This window comes from Genypterus blacodes, unplaced genomic scaffold, assembly GCF_046128005.1.
Source record: "Genypterus blacodes isolate CSIRO-AG114 ecotype Tasmania unplaced genomic scaffold, CSIRO-AGI_Gbla_v1 ptg000037l_1, whole genome shotgun sequence".
Taxonomy (NCBI): Eukaryota; Metazoa; Chordata; class Actinopteri; order Ophidiiformes; family Ophidiidae; genus Genypterus; species Genypterus blacodes.
The window spans coordinates 2,087,907-2,104,763 of record NW_027466850.1 but is presented as its reverse complement, the minus strand read 5'-3'; the positions used below and the strand labels follow the sequence as shown (position 1 = coordinate 2,104,763).

The 16,857-nt window shown below is 39.8% G+C and overlaps 5 protein-coding genes across 5 annotated transcripts; 4 read left to right on the top strand and 1 right to left on the bottom strand.

Moving 5' to 3' along the window:
* Positions 1-1,912: 1,912 nt before the first annotated feature.
* LOC142996190 (uncharacterized) lies at positions 1,913-2,333 on the bottom strand. Its single transcript, XM_076147091.1, has 2 exons — positions 2,278-2,333; positions 1,913-2,150 (listed from the first exon to the last, which is right to left on the bottom strand). The coding sequence occupies exons 1-2, from the start codon at positions 2,331-2,333 to the stop codon at positions 1,913-1,915; spliced, it is 294 nt and encodes a 97-aa protein (XP_076003206.1).
* Positions 2,334-5,228: 2,895 nt separating this feature from the next.
* LOC142996369 (transcription factor HES-5-like) lies at positions 5,229-5,886 on the top strand. The gene is made up of 2 exons (XM_076147347.1): positions 5,229-5,351; positions 5,467-5,886. The coding sequence occupies exons 1-2, from the start codon at positions 5,229-5,231 to the stop codon at positions 5,884-5,886; spliced, it is 543 nt and encodes a 180-aa protein (XP_076003462.1).
* Positions 5,887-8,864: 2,978 nt separating this feature from the next.
* On the top strand, positions 8,865-9,728 carry LOC142996363 (transcription factor HES-5-like). Its single transcript, XM_076147341.1, has 2 exons — positions 8,865-8,987; positions 9,103-9,728. Exons 1-2 carry the CDS (start codon positions 8,865-8,867, stop codon positions 9,520-9,522), a joined length of 543 nt encoding a protein of 180 aa, XP_076003456.1. The 3' UTR covers positions 9,523-9,728.
* Positions 9,729-12,515: 2,787 nt separating this feature from the next.
* Positions 12,516-13,173, top strand: LOC142996371 (transcription factor HES-5-like). Its single transcript, XM_076147349.1, has 2 exons — positions 12,516-12,638; positions 12,754-13,173. Exons 1-2 carry the CDS (start codon positions 12,516-12,518, stop codon positions 13,171-13,173), a joined length of 543 nt encoding a protein of 180 aa, XP_076003464.1.
* Positions 13,174-16,220: 3,047 nt separating this feature from the next.
* On the top strand, positions 16,221-16,857 carry LOC142996391 (transcription factor HES-5-like). Its single transcript, XM_076147370.1, has 2 exons — positions 16,221-16,334; positions 16,450-16,857. Exons 1-2 carry the CDS (start codon positions 16,272-16,274, stop codon positions 16,855-16,857), a joined length of 471 nt encoding a protein of 156 aa, XP_076003485.1. The 5' UTR covers positions 16,221-16,271.

Sequence of the window (16,857 nt, the reverse complement as noted above, 5' to 3'; positions counted from 1 at the left end):
TCTTACTCTGTGGAGTACATATACGTTCTCAAAGGGAATGTTTACATTGTCAATAACACTGACATTGTTATATATACTTTCTCTCCATTTAGGAGATTTATGTTTAAAAATTTAATTCATGTTGAATGTTGAAAATGTTTCTACTTACATGTACACCCTTTGATTGTCTGCATTTTAGCAGATGAAGTTTTATTCTATATTGGAGAAAACATTTGTGCTGCTTCATCACTATGTGAGTGACAGCACCTATTCCCTTTATAAGGGATTTGTTATATGAAAATTGTTTCAAAAAATGAATGTATGTCTTCAAGCCAAGTTGTTGCAATAAAACAATCATAAAAAACAGTAACTTGCCTCAGTTTCATGAAGTTATTGGACATAAAGCAGCACATTTTAAACCTTCACAAATATCAGTGGTTATTGTACAGTATGGGCCAGTATAGCCACATGAATAGATGGCTAACAGATTTAGGTTTGGTTCTATATGCACACATGATTGGCTTCTCTCAAATACAAAGTCAAATTTCTTTTTCATTAAATTTTTGTAATTCTCATCCACAGAATTCAACCAAATCATATATTCAGGATGTGATTCCTGTGAGTATTAGAAATGATTAGTCAGAAGACTGAAATGTATAACGTTGATTGAGCTTGTGACCCTGACAGTGGCAATTGAGAGTAGATATTGTAGAGTATAGTAGGGTAATGATCGTTGGAGCACGCAGCGCTGCAGTCTCTGATGTTAGACTGAGGGAACTTCTCCAGTGCTTGGGAGCTTTGACCCTAACTGCTCAAATTTCAGTACAACTATAGAATGTTGCTGTTTCAGCAAACTGATCATTGACGGCAATGTATGTCACAATTATTTGATATGTCATCCATCCATCCATCCATTATCTATCACCGCTTATCCACTAGTGGGTCGCGGAGCCAATCCCAGCTGTCAACTAAAATAAATATTTTCTAAAAAATATATGTACATGTAATCTAAAATGAAATCCCTAAAGGGTGCATTATATATAATACTACATTCATTTACATGAAGGTTACATTATTGTTGTACTCTTCTGTCATTAGAACAGGCAGGAAGCAAAATATTTCCAAGCCGTTAATGGAACAAGCAGACATGAAACCTTTTTTATCTCTGACATATTCATTTATTTGAAATCAGCAACACACATCAACACGCAAAATGAAATCCACTTTGGGGACAAAGCTGATCAATAGAACAGCATATGCTTAAACAACATACAGAAAATAACAATAAAAAGGCCCTTTTCAAAAAAAAGGTTGGTGTTGGTTATACCTTGAAACAAGGCAGTGAGCTATTGTATGTCAACTGTAATCATACAATATATACAAACACTCCACTTAACTGTTCATATTTAAAAGCTCAAATTAAATTAAGACATAATTTCATCGTTTCTTTCAAGCCCTTTTCAGCATCTTAATAAAATGCTAAGATTTAGCTTGAAAAATAAACTTGATGATGAATTATTTAAACAGATTTCATATCCCTACACACCTGTAAGGATTTACAAAAAAACAAAGCAGCTTTATCATTTGTGCATAATTCCAAGCAAGGATCTCTATTCCGTGGTATTAAACCACAAATAGCAGCAAACACATTCATATGACCAGTCAGTCAGTCACTATTCAACACTGACACTGAATCCGTTGTTGTTAAAGTTGGGTTTAAGGCACATCATCTCAGGCACGATAGAATGGTGGTGCGACTCCAACGTCTTCTTTAAACATAAGAAGTTGTCCCAATGGTCTCTGTACAACTTCTCATGTGTTGGTTCGCGTACAATTTTCATACTCATAGATGCAAGAAGTAGCACTACAATCACTTGTAGTCCAAATACAAAAAATATAGTCATCTCAATGCAGTTAAGTCCTTTCCTGGTTATCACTGAATGCAAAGAGGCTCCACGTCCTCCTCTGAGTCAGGAAAGAGACGAAGGATGTCCCTTGAATATTTGGAGTAGCCGCTGTGTGACAGCAGGGCTTTTCTCAGGGTGAGGAAGGACACCGTTTTTTCCAGGAGGTCCGAGATAGGAATCCCATTCTGTAGGTGTTCACCAATCAGAGCCTTCAGCTTCTCCACTCCTGTGCAGCATTTCTTTTCCAACATATGGAGCTTACACCTGAGGGAAACAACAAACACAGGGATTATTAGTAGAGCTGTCATCAAGGTACATTTGAGTTCAGGAGCATTCAAGGAATAAATCCTCAAATATTTGGTTATCTGAGAGAAATGCAGCCTTGTCTTACCTAAAGAGCTGCTCCTTCATGCTGTCCTGAAGAGCAAGGTCCATATAGGGAGACATTTTTCTCTATTAGCAATATTTCTCAGAGAATCAAATGAAGATGTGCAGGTCTTTGAAGTGGCTGCTGCTCCTGTGTTTTGGTAGATGGTCTGGCGTTGGTTCAGAGGAGGATCTCTGTTAATGTCTGCATCTCCGCTCTGCCTTTATGCCGCTCGCCCTGCGCTGGCTCTGCTGGTTGGCCAATCAGGAAGCTCAGAAATCAGGACAATGGACTGAATTTAATGCCTGTCACTCAAAACAGGTAGGCTGCTTTATATGTATGCCACACATCAGTAAGGTCAGACTTATTATGCTCTGGGAAAGTGTTCTTCCTCATGTGGACACAGGAAAATTTTGTCCCCTGCCAGACTAGTTGACGTATTACTGATCCATTCTATTGTGGATAAAAAATATCCTGAAAATATTCTTAGGCAGGCCTTGATACATTTTGTGTGAAAAAAATTTTTTAATCACAAATATCATGCTGATCATGAAATTTGGATCATGCTGTCCAGTGACTTTAAGTCTCTTTACAACAATGAAAAAACTCACTGCCTTGATGTACAGCTAAGCATATGCTTCAAAACAAAGTTTAAAAATTCATCTTTCAGTGTTTTGTTTTTCTCGCTGTGTGTCTCATTCACTCCATGAGTTACAGCTGAACCAGATGGATTATCTGTAAAGTGTCTTTCTGTCCGAGCCTGAGAACTGTCCCGAGGCTTTGTGGGAGCAGACACACTTCTATTGTGTGTGCGGCTGAGCCGGCTGCATGCAGAAGTGTGGGAAGCCGTGTGTCGCTGTGGCTCCCAGCTCCAGAGAAAAGAGGGCGTGTGACTGGGGCACGTTCGGCCTTGTGTTAGGAGCCGTGGGAGCTCAGAGGAGGTGAAATGAGAAACCTGAGCCCCTGCACAGACAGCAAATACACCAAGAGACAGATGGGGGGGGGAGATGAAGAGAGCTGATAGAGTAAACCCACCTAGAATCCTTTTGCATAATGTTTCATTTGTGAACTAACATGTGTGAATGAAAACCCAAGAAGTGTAAGAAAAACTCAAATGTTTGATGAGTAAAATTAGCAATGACACAATAAGAAAATACTCAGTAACAAGTAAAATTCTTTCATTCAACCAACAAAACAAAATAAGCCAGTGAACCAGATTTGAAATTACAACTCTAAGGTGAGTCATGTTTTTGGTACCTGTATCACCTCCAAGTTAAAAGTGAACAGTCTGCTGAACATGTCCACACCCTGCAGCTAATGTGATGAGTAATGAGACACACTTGCATTGTCCCTGCAGTAAAAGCAGTGAATGGACTGAGTGTGGGAAACCAGAGAAAAGTCCCTCACAGAGCCCCTATGGGACAAGAAATAAGGACCTCTGACCTGAGGAGACACATGTGACAAGAGGACAGAGCTGTCAGAATAAAAATCCTGCTCATCTGTTTCAAATCATAGTCATCAGTTTAGTATTTTGATGAGATGATACATGTCAACATTCAGGCTTATGAGGATATTTGCAATTTAAAAAAACGGAATTTTTTAAACTTCAAATAGCATTTTTAAAATTTTAATTACACATTGTATTGAAAATACAATACTGGGTTTAGCTGTTGCTGAGATGTATCATTATATCAGTTTTATCTCTTAATCTGTTCTGAAAATATCTCTCTTGACATTTGTTCTTGAAAACCAATGAGCTGAAACTGAATATTGTTGAGTGTGGATATTGAGCAAAGCAACATTGCCAGTTGGGAATTTCTAATGTGGGGCTGAAATGTCTTTTAACAAGGCACGTGTCTGCTGCTGAGTGAAAGCTGTGTCAGTGCACCGTGTGGGAAAACTGCAGAGAACAGAGTCTCAGTTCAGCTTGATTAGCATCGTTGACCCCACCAGCACCCAACTACAGTCCAAAGGGAGTTGGCACACTTCAGGAAACAGCTGTCTCACCCCTCATGTATAACACTGAAGCTTTGAGTGATATTTAAGTCAAAGCTTGGATGTATGATTATGCTTTCTAAAACTAAAAACAAGCAGTGAAAATTCAAAAATATTTTGTAATACTCGAGTATGGACTTCAGTAGAAAAATACTTCTAAAAACACCCTGAAGCCTCACATGCAGCCAATCGTGTCGTTTCCCTCCAGATGGTTGGTGACGTCAGGCTCCATTTCAGTGATGACCTGCTGGCTGAATCTTTACAAAAGCTCCATTCAAACTCTGACTGCAGATCCTGCCGACCCATTCAAGAGTTAGTGTGGGAAACTTTCTGCTTCCAGCCACAAGAATGTAGACACATCTGCTACATCTGGACACCAGGCTGACCTTTCTGCACTGGTTTATGAATAAAAACAACCCCAACTCCACAAGAACTTTTTCATGAAGCACCTTGCAGCACTGAATTAAAATGTACTTTTAAATAACTTGAATCAAATGCTTAAAATTGCATTGAGCAAAATCAATCAAATCAGTCAATTACTGATCAATACATGGCCGTACTTAATCCAAGAGTTTATCTATAACACATACAGAGCCACTTCAAATAGGAAACAAATTTGCATTAACTGCTGTGTTGAGTGAAATCCTTCAGTACACCATATAGGATAAATGTCATTCCTTTCCTCCACGTGTGTGATGGGATGATGAGCGTGTGCTCAGTCAAAGTCATTGATCCCAGCATCAGGCAGTAGATGTGCTCTCTCTACAGGGTCACTACTTTCCCACATTCACACAGAGCTCTGTGAGTCTGTGTCCATCGCCCCCCCAGTCCTCCACCTGTTCCCCTGAGAGCTAGGGCATTCAGCATGCTGCAGCCCTCATTGTATCACCAAGCTCTCTGATTGGCTGAGACTGTGAGAAAGTCCAACCAAACCAAGACCCACACATTCATATGGAGATGTGGGACTATAAGTAGGAGGGATGCAGCCAGCAGAGATCAGATTCTCTCTACAGAGACCTCGACAGCACAGAGATCCAGCCATGGCACCTACAATCACTGCAGCAATGACCAATTCTCAGGAGCATCAGACTCTGACCCACAAGGTAAATTGAAGTCTCAAGAAAACAAAAAATCAATTCATTACAATTTGTCTTTTGTAGTGTCTAAGCTTTTGAACCCTGAATAAGTTTATTCATGACTTTGCTTCTCTTTCTGCAGATCAGAAAGCCTCTTGTGGAGAAGTTACGCAGAGAGCGAATCAACAGCAGCATTGAGCAGCTCAAGTCTCTCCTGGGTCCAGAGTTACTTAAAGAGCAGCCTGACTCCAAGCTGGAGAAAGCAGACATCCTGGAGATGACAGTTTACGTCCTCACACAAATGAAGAAGCTGCAACATGTGGACACTGCAGCTGTCAATCAGGGCTACTCCAGGGTTGTCCAAGAGATGGCACACTTCCTGTCCAAGGAGGAGGTGAAGACACAGTCCCAGAGAAGACTGCTGCAGCAATTCAACAAGCTGCAGTCTTCCCCTGATAACAACCTGAGAGAGGCTGATTTCTCTCTGCTGAGCTCCACAGTCCAGACCAGCTTCACTAAAGAGAAGAGTCCAGTCAGCAGCGCCCTATGGAGGCCCTGGTAGACACCTACAGACTGGAGCTTCTACCAGACAAACTGAAATGACCATATTGGTCAAATTGGAAGGGAATTCCATGAAATTTAAGGACTTGTTTTCTGTATGATCAGAAATCTGTTGAACTGAATGTTAGTGATCAAATTGATCCTAAACTTACATTGTCCTTTTTTGGACATTGTGTCATATTGACCATGACCTCATACTCTTAATCTATGTGATTAGTCAACATTGATCTGTTATAGGATCATGTATTTTCAGTCCTTTTTCTGAAAGGTGTTCTTAACTTGGTGGTTATAAATTGTTATACATGTGTTCATGTTTTCTTTGATGAAACCTTATTGACATAACTGTCTATTAATCTGCTCTCATCACTTTGTGATTAGCTTCATCTGACCTGTTTTAAGGTCACATATATCACTTCTTAAGTGTTAGTAATCTTTTTGATCAAACTGATCAAACATTGTACAAATACCTTTTTACAGAAACAATAATGGACTTGATTCTGTCGTCTCAATCTCTTAACACTGATCTGTTGTAAGATCAACATGTATTCTTTACACATTCCTGAAATGTTGTCTTAACCTGGTGTTATTAGATATTATCATGTCACTGTGTCTTTCTATTGACACTTATAGACTGAAATATCTATGAACCTGATGTCATCACTATGTGATGAGCTTCATCTGATCTGTTTTAAGGTCACATTGTTCTCCTTTGCTTTTCTTACAAAGTGCAAATGATGCTCACTTGACACCTGTCAAACAATGAGTTATGTCCATTGAAATATAAGTGTTGTCTTTTGTAAAGACAGTTGTTCCTCTGCTCTCTTTGAGTACAGTGTGTCTTGGAGAAATGTCCAAGCTATTGTTGTGATGTATCATCACCTGCATCTGCTTCAGTTGGAGCTTCATTGCTTTGAGGCTCAGTGAGTCTGTTTGAATAAACAAACATTTATCGATCAACTGCATTGTTTGTGTTTCATCTTATTTATTATCCATATTAACAGTTTGCCATGATCAAAGGTTACACTACTTGGCTCACTGAACTTTTCATTCAGTGCACCACAATTCATTATCAAACACAAGCATAAAAATGCATCATTTTGTTTGTATTTAAAGTTATCTAACATGGAACAATCAAAGTTTTTCATGTGCACTGATCGATTTAAAGATCAGACATGATTGGTTCTCTCTGACTATTAATATTGTGTGGTATTCTGAATTCTCCAAAAACTTTTGTGAATAATTTCAGTGCCTCTTATTACGTTTAATTGACTGAATTTTGCTGAGTCAGGTTTTCAATTCAATTATCACTTCCAGGTGTTTGGATGTAAAAAGTTAATAGTTAACTGTTTCTCTGCTGAACATGTCAACACCCTGCAGCTAATGTGATGAGTAACGAGACACACTTGCATTGTCCTTGCAGTAAAAGCAGTGAATGGACTGAGTGTGGGAAACCAGAGAAAAGTCACTCACAGAACCCCTATGGGACAAGAAACAATGACCTCTGACCTGAGGAGACACGTGATAAGAGGCCGGAGCTGTCAGAATAAAAATCCTGCTGATCTGTTTAAAATCAAAATAATCAGTTTAGTATTTTGATAACAAAATACATATTATCAGTAACAGTTGTGCGGGAATTTGAAAATAGGTACATAGAAATAATGTTTGAATTTAAAAATAACCTTTCGTAAATATTCAGGCTGTTACATGTCATGCTCAATGTTTAATAATTGTACTGTTAACATGAAACTGAGGTGTAACATGTAATATATGTCAGAAAATTACTCGATTGACTTCTGCCATTAAAACCACTGTACTGAAACTGAAATACGTGTAGATGACATGTCTTTTAACAAGGCACGTGTCTGCTGCTGAGTGAAAGCTGTGTCAGTGCACCGTGTGGGAAAACTGCAGAGAACAGAGTCTCAGTTCAGCTTGATTAGCATCATTGACCCCACCAGCACCCAACTACAGTCCAAAGGGAGTTGGCACACTTCAGGAAACAGCTGTCTCACCCCTCATGTATAACACTGAAGCTTTTGGTGATATTTAAGTCAAAGCTTGGATGTATGTTTACACTTTCTAAAACTGAAAAACAAGCAGTGAAAATTCAAAACCACTTTAGAATACTTGATATTGGACTTTAGTAGAAAAATACTTCTAAAAACACCCTGAAGCCTCACATGCAGCCAATCGTGTCGTTTCCCTCCAGATGGTTGGTGACGTCAGGTTCCATTTCAGTGACAACCTGCTGACTGAATCTTAACAAAAGCTCCAATTTAAACTCTTGACTGAAGATCCTGCACAGCCCATTCAGGGAGTTAAGTGTGGGAAATTGAGATCAACTTTCTGCTCACACCAACTTCCAGCCACAAGAATAAAGACACATCTGCTTCATATGGACACCAGGCTGACCTTTCTGCACTGGTATATGAATAAATACACCACAAACTCCACAAACACAACAAGTTTTCATTAAGCACCTTGCAGCACTGAATTAAAATGTAGACTTTAATAACTTGAATCAAAAGCTTAAAATTGCCTTGAACAAAATCAATCAAATCAGTCAATTTCTGATCAATACATGGCCGTACTATGGAAACAAATTTCCGTTAACTGTTTTGTTGAGGGAAATCCTTCAGTATTTTACACCATATAGGATAAATGTCATTCCTTTCCTCCACGTGTGTGATGGGATGATGAGCGTGTGCTCAGTCAAAGTCATTGATCCCAGCATCAGGCAGTAGATGTGCTCTCTCTACAGGGTCACCACTTTCCCACATTCACACAGAGCTCTGTGAGTCTGTGTCCATCACCCCCCCCCCCCCAGTCCTCCACCTGTTCCCCTGAGAGCTAGGGCATTCAGCATGCAGCAGCCCTCATTGTATCACCAAGCTCTCTGATTGGCTGAGACTGTGAGAAAGTCCAACCAAACCAAGACCCACACATTCATATGGAGATGTGGGACTATAAGTAGGAGGGATGCAGCCAGCAGAGATCAGATTCTCTCTACAGAGACCTCGACAGCACAGAGATCCAGCCATGGCACCTACAATCACTGCAGCAATGACCAATTCTCAGAAACATCAGACTCTGACCCACAAGGTAAATTGAAGTCTCAAGAAAAGTAAATGTTAATTAAATACAATTTTTCTTTTGTAATGTGTAAGCTATTGAACCTTTTATATGTTTATTCATGACTTTGCTTCTCTTTCTGCAGATCAGAAAGCCTCTGGTGGAGAAGTTACGCAGAGAGCGAATCAACAGCAGCATTGAGCAGCTCAAGTCTCTCCTGGGTCCAGAGTTCCTCAAACAGCAGCCTGACTCCAAGCTGGAGAAAGCAGACATCCTGGAGATGACAGTTTACGTCCTCACACAAATGAAGAAGCGGCAACATGTTGACACTGCAGCTGTCAATCAGGGCTACTCCAGGGGTGTCCAAGAGGTGGCACACTTCCTGTCAAAGGAGGAGGTGAAGACACAGTCCCAGAGAAGATTGCTGAAGCACTTCAACAAGCTGCAGTCTTCCCCTGATAAGAACCTGAGAGAGGCTGATTTCTCTCTGCTGAGCTCCACAGTCCAGACCAGCTATACTAAGGAGAAGAGTCCAGTCAGCATCGCCATCTGGAGGCCATGGTAGACACCTACAGACTGGAGCTTCTACCAGACAAACTGAAATGACCATATTGGTCAAATTGGAAGGGAATTCCATGAAATTTAAGGACTTGTTCTTCTGTATGATCAGAAATCTGTTGAACTGAATGTTAGTGATCAAATTGATCCTAAACTTACATTGTCCTTTTTTGGACATTGTGTCATATTGTCCATGACCTCATACTCTTAATCTATGTGATTAGTCAACATTGATCTGTTATAAGATCATGTATTTCCAGTCCTTTTTCAGAAAGGTGTTCTTAACTTGGTAGTTATGAATTGTTATACATGTGTTCATGTTTTCTTTGATGAAACCTTGTTGACATAACTGTCTATTAATCTGCTCTCATCACTTTGTGATTAGCTTCATCTGACCTGTTTTAAGGTCACATATGTCACTTCTTAAGTGTTAGTAATCTTTTTGATCAAACTGATCAAACATTGTACAAAAACCTTTGTACTGTCACAATAATGGACTTGATTCTATCGTCTCAATCTCTTAACACTGATCTGTTGTAAGATCCACATGTATTCTTTACACATTCCTGAAATGTTTTCTAAACCCGGTGTTATTAGATATTATCATGTCACTGTGTCCTTTTATTGACACTTATTGACTGAAATATCTATGAACCTGATGTCATCACTATGTGATGAGCTTCATCTGATCTGTTTTAAGGTCACATTGTTCTCCTTTGCTTTTCTTATAAAGTGCAAATGATGCTCACTTTGACATCTGTCAAACAATGAGTTATGTCCATTGAAATATAAGTGTTGTCTTTTGTAAAGACAGTTGTTCCTCTGCTCTCTTTGAGTACAGTGTGTCTTGGAGAAATGTCCAAGCTATTGTTGTGATGTATCATCACCTGCATCTGCTTCAGTTGGAGCTTCATTGCTTTCAGGCTCAGTGAGTCTGTTTGAATAAACAAACATTCATCAATCAACTGCATTGTTTGTGTTTTCATCTTATTTAATATCCATATTAACAGTTTGCCATGATAAAAGGTTACACTACTTTGTTCACTTAACTTTTCATTCAGTGCACCACAATTCATTATGAAAACACATGCATAATAATGCATCATTTCGTTTGTATTTATAGTTATCTTACATGGAACACCCAAAGGTTTTCATGTACACTGATCGATTTGATGATCAGACATGATTGGTTCTCTCTGACTATTAATATTGTGTGGTGTTCTGAATTCTCCAAAACATTTGTGAATAATTTCAGTGCCTCTTATTACGTTTAATTGACTAAATTTTGCTGAGTCAGGTCTTCCATTCAATTAACACTTCTAGGTGTATGGATCTAAAATGTTTAAAGTGAACTGTTTCCCTGCTGAACATGTCAACACCCTGTAGCTAATGTGATGAGTAATGAGACACACTTGCATTGTCCCTGCAGTAAAAGCAGTGAATGGACTGAGTGTGGGAAACCAGAGAAAAGTCCCTCACAGAGCCCCCTATGGGACAAGAAATAATGACCTCTGACCTGAGGAGACACATGTGATAAGAGGACGGAGCTGTAAGAATGAAAATACTGCTTATCTGTTTCAAATCAAAATAATCAGTTTAGTATTTTGATTACAAAATACATATTATCAGTAACAGTTTTACGGGAATTTTAAACTAGGTACATAGAAATAATGTTTGAATTTAAAAATAACCTTTCGTAAATATTCAGGCTGTTACATGTCATGCTCAGTGAAATATAATGTATTGTCTACATGTAACTGAGGTGTAACATTTTATATGTGTCAGAAAATGAGTCGATTAACTTCTGCCATTAAAACCACTGTACTGAAACTAATATGTGTAGATGACATGTCTTTTAACAAGGCACGTGTCTGCTGCTGAGTGAAAGCTGTGTCAGTGCACCGTGTGGGAAAACTGCAGAGAACAGAGTCTCAGTTCAGCTTGATTAGCATCATTGACCCCACCAGCACCCAACTACAGTCCAAAGGGAGTTGGCACACTTCAGGAAACAGCTGTCTCATCCCTCATGTATAACACTGAAGCTTTTAGTGATATTTATGTAAAAGCTTGGATGTATGTTTACACTTTCTAAAACTGAAAACAAGCAGTGAAAACTCAAAAACCCTTTAGAATACTTGATATTGGACTTTAGTAGAAAAATACTTCTAAAAACACCCTGAAGCCTCACATGCAGCCAATCGTGTCGTTTCCCTCCAGATGGTTGGTGACGTCAGGCTCCATTTCAGTGAAAACCTGCTGGCTGAATCTTTACAAAAGCTCCATTCAAACTCTGACTGAAGATCCTGCACAGCCCATTCAGGGAGTTAGTGTGGGAAACTGAAATCAACTTTCTGCTCACACCAACTTCTAGCCACAAGAATGTAGACACATCTGCTACATCTGGACACCAGGCTGACCTTTCTGCACTGGTTTATGAATAAATACACCACAAACTCCACAAACACAACAAGTTTTCATTAAGCACCTTGCAGCACTGAATTAAAATGCATACTTAAATAACTTGAATCAAAAGCTTAAAATAGCCTTGTACAAAATCAATCAAATCAGTCAATTTCTGATCAATACATGGCCGAACTAGGGAAACAAATTTCCGTTAACTGTTTTGTTGAGTGAAATCCTTCAGTATTTTACACAATATAGGATAAATGTCATTCCTTTCCTCCACGTGTGTGAGGGGATGATGAGCGTGTGCTCAGTCAAAGTCATTGATTCCAGCATCAGGCAGTAGATGTGCTCTCTCTACAGGGTCACCACTTTCCCACATTCACACAGAGCTCTGTGAGTCTGTGTCCATCACCCCCCCCCAGTCCTCCACCTGTTCCCCTGAGATCTAACCATTGTCCCCCAGCAATAAGAGCATTCAGCATGCTGCAGTCCTCATTGTACACCAAGCTCTCTGATTGGCTGAGACTGTGAGAAAGTCCAACCAAACCAAGACCCACACATTCATATGGAGATGTGGGACTATAAGTAGGAGGGATGCAGCCAGCAGAGATCAGATTCTCACTACAGAGACCTCGACAGCACAGAGATCCAGCCATGGCACCTACAATCCCTGCAGCAATGACCAATTCTCAGGAACATCAAACTCTGACCCACAAGGTAAATTGAAGTCTGAAGAAAACTTAATGTTAATTAATTACAATGTGTCTTTTGTAGTGTGTAAGCTATTGAACCCTGAATAAGTTTATTCATGACTTTGCTTCTCTTTCTGCAGATCAGAAAGCCTCTGGTGGAGAAGTTACGCAGAGAGCGAATCAACAGCAGCATTGAGCAGCTCAAGTCTCTCCTGGGTCCAGAGTTCCTCAAACAGCAACCTGACTCCAAGCTGGAGAAAGCAGACATCCTGGAGATGACAGTATTTGTCCTCACACAAATGATGAAGCGGCAACATGTGGACACTGCAGCTGTCAATCAGGGCTACTCCAGGGGTGTCAAGGAGGTGGCACACTTCCTGTCCAAGGAGGAGGTGAAGACACAGTCCCAGAGAAGACTGCTGAAGCACTTCAACAAGCTGCAGTCTTCCCCTGATAACAACATGAGAGAGGCTGAATTCTCTCTGCTGAGCTTCACAGTCCAGACCAGCTTCACTAAAGAGAAGAGTCCAGTCAACAGCGCTCCCTGGAGGCCGTGGTAGACACCTACAGACTGGAGCGTCTACCAGACAAACTGAAATGACCATATTGGTCAAATTGGAAGGGAATTCCATGAAATTTAAGGACTTGTTCATCTGTATGATCAGAAATTCTTTGAACTGAATGTAAGTGATCAAATTGATCCTAAACTTACATTGTCCTTTTTTGGACATTGTGTCATATTGACCATGACATCATACTCTTAATCTATGTGATTAGTCAACATTGATCTGTTATAAGATCATGTATTTTCAGTCCTTTTTCTGAAAGGTGTTCTTAACTTGGTAGTTATGAATTGTTATACATGTGTTCATGTTTTCTTTGATGAAACCTTATTGACATAACTGTCTATTAATCTGCTCTCATCACTTTGTGATTAGCTTCATCTGACCTGTTTTAAGGTCACATGTCACTTAAATGTTAGTTATCTTTTTGATCAAACTGATCAAACATTGTACAAATACCTTTGTACTGTCACAATAATGGACTTGATTCTATCGTCTCAATCTCTTATTACGATCTGTTGTAAGATCAACATGTATTCTTTACACATTCCTGAAATGTTTTCCTAACCTGGTGTTATTAGATATTCTCATGTCACTGTGTCTTTTTATTGACACTTATAGACTGAAATATCTATGAACCTGATGTCATCACTATGTGATGAGCTTCATCTGATCTGTTTTAAGGTCACATGTTCCCCTTTGCTTTTCTTACAAAGTGCAAATGATGCTCACTTGACACCTGTCAAACAATGAGTTATGTCCATTGAAATATAAGTGTTGTCTTTTGTAAAGACAGTTGTTCCTCTGCTCTCTTTGAGTACAGTGTGTCTTGGAGAAATGTCCAAGCTATTGTTGTGATGTATCATCACCTGCATCTGCTTCAGTTGGAGCTTCATTGCTTTGAGGCTCAGTGAGTCTGTTTGAATAAACAAACATTTATCGATCAACTGCATTGTTTGTGTTTTCATCTTATTTATTATCCATATTAACAGTTTGCCATGATCAAAGGTTAAACTACTTCGTTCACTGCACTTTTCAATCAGTGCACCACAATTCATTATCAAACACAAGCATAAAAATGCATCATTTTGTTTGTATTTATAGTTATCTTACATAGAACACCCAAAGTTTTTCATGTGCACTGATCGATTTAAAGATCAGACATGATTGGTTCTCTCTGACTATTAATATTGTGTGGTATTCTGAATTCTCAAAAAACATTTGTGAATAATTTCAGTGCCTCTTATTACGTTTAATTGACTGAATTTTGCTGAGTCAGGATTTCCATTCAATTAACACTTCCAGGTGTTTGGATGTAAAAAGTTAATAGTAACTGTTTCTCTGCTGAACATGTCAACACCCTGTAGCTAATGTGATGAGTAACGAGACACACTTGCATTGTCCTTGCAGTCAAAGCACTGAATGGACTGAGTGTGGGAAACCAGAGAAAAGTCCCTCACAGAGCCCCTATGGGACAAGAAATAATGACCTCTGACCTGAGGAGACACGTGATAAGAGGCCAGAGCTGTCAGAATAAAAATCCTGCTGATCTGTTTCAAATCAAAATAATCAGTTTAGTATTTTGATAACAAAATACATATTATCAGTAACAGTTGTGCGGGAATTCGAAAATAGATACATAGAAATAATGTTTGAATTTAAAATAACCTTTCGTAAATATTCAGGCTGTTACATGTCATGCTCAATGTTTAATAATTGTACTGTTTACATAAAACTGAGGTGTAACATGGAATATATGTCAGAAAATTACTCGATCAACTTCTGCCATTAAAACCACTGTACTGAAACTGAAATACGTGTAGATGACATGTCTTTTAACAAGGCACGTGTCTGCTGCTGAGTGAAAGCTGTGTCAGTGCACCGTGTGGGAAAACTGCAGAGAACAGAGTCTCAGTTCAGCTTGATTAGCATCATTGACCCCACCAGCACCCAACACCAGTCCAAAGGGAGTGGGCACACTTCAGGAAACAGCTGTCTCATAATGTATAACACTGAAGCTATGTGATATTAATGTAAAAACTTGGATGTATGATTATGCTTTCTGAAACTGAAAACAAGCTGTGAAAATTCAAAAATACTTTGTAATACTTGATAATGGACTTTAGTAAAAATATATTTCTAATAACACCCTGAAGCCTCACATGCAGCCAATCGTATCGTTTCCCTCCAGATGGTTGGTGACGTCAGGCTCCATTTCAGTGAAAACCTGCTGGCTGAATCTTTACAAAAGCTCCATTCAAACTCTGACTGAAGATCCTGCACAGCCCATTCAGGGAGTTGGTGTGGGAAACTGAGATCAACTTTCTGCTCACACCAACTTCCAGCCACAAGAATGAAGACACATCTGCTACTTCTGGACACCAGGCTGACCTTTCTGCACTGGTTTATGAATAAAACACCACAAACTCCACAAACACAAGAATGTTTTCATGAAACACCTTGCAGCACTGAATTAAAACATACTTTTAAATAACTTGAATCAAAAAAATAATATCGCATTGAAAGGAATCAATAAATCTATCTATCTATCTATCTGGATTATTATTAAATTGCCATAATTAATCCAAGAGTTTCCACTGTATCACTGTATAACAGATACAGAGCCATTGCATATAGAATGCAAATTTGCATTAACTGTTGTGTTGGGTGAAATCCTTCAGTATTTTACACCATATAGGATAAATGTCATTCCTTTCCTCCACGTGTGTGATGGGATGATGAGCGTGTGCTCAGTCAAAGTCATTGATCCCAGCATCAGGCAGTAGATGTGCTCTCTCTACAGGGTCACTACTTTCCCACATTCACACAGAGCTCTGTGAGTCTGTGTCCATCGCCCCCCAGTCCTCCATCTGTTCCCCTGAGATCTAACCATTGTCCCCCAGCAATAAGAGCATTCAGCATGCTGCAGCCCTCATTGTATCACCAAGCTCTCTGATTGGCTGAGACTGTGAGAAAGTCCAACCAAACCAAGACCCACACATTCATATGGAGATGTGGGACTATAAGTAGGGGGAAAGCAGCCAGCAGAGATCAGATTCTCTCTACAGAGACCTCGACAGCACAGAGATCCAGCCATGGCACCTACAATCACTGCAGCAATGACCAATTCTCAGGAACATCAAACTCTGACCCACAAGGTAAATTGAAGTCTCAAGAAAACTAAATGTCAATTCTTTATAATTTGTCTTTTGTAGTGTCTAAGCTTCAGAACCCTGAATAAGTTTATTCATGACTTTGCTTCTCTTTCTGCAGATCAGAAAGCCTCTTGTGGAGAGGTTACGCAGAGAGCGAATCAACAGCAGCATTGAGCAGCTCAAGTCTCTCCTGGGTCCAGAGTTCCTCAAACAGCAACCTGACTCCAAGCTGGAGAAAGCAGACATCCTGGAGATGACAATTTACGTCCTCACACAAATGAAGCAGCAGCAACATGTGGACACTGCAGTTGTCAATCAGGGCTACTCCAGGGGTGTCCCAGAGGTGGCACACTTCCTGTCCAAGGAGAAGGTGAAGACACAGTCCCAGAGAAGACTGCTGAAGCTGCAGTCTTTCCCTGATAAGAACCTGAGAGAGGCTGATTTCCCTCTGCTGAGCTCCACAGTCCAGACCAGCTTCACCAAAGAGAAGAGTCCAGTCAGCAGCGCCCCCTGGAGGCCGTGGTAG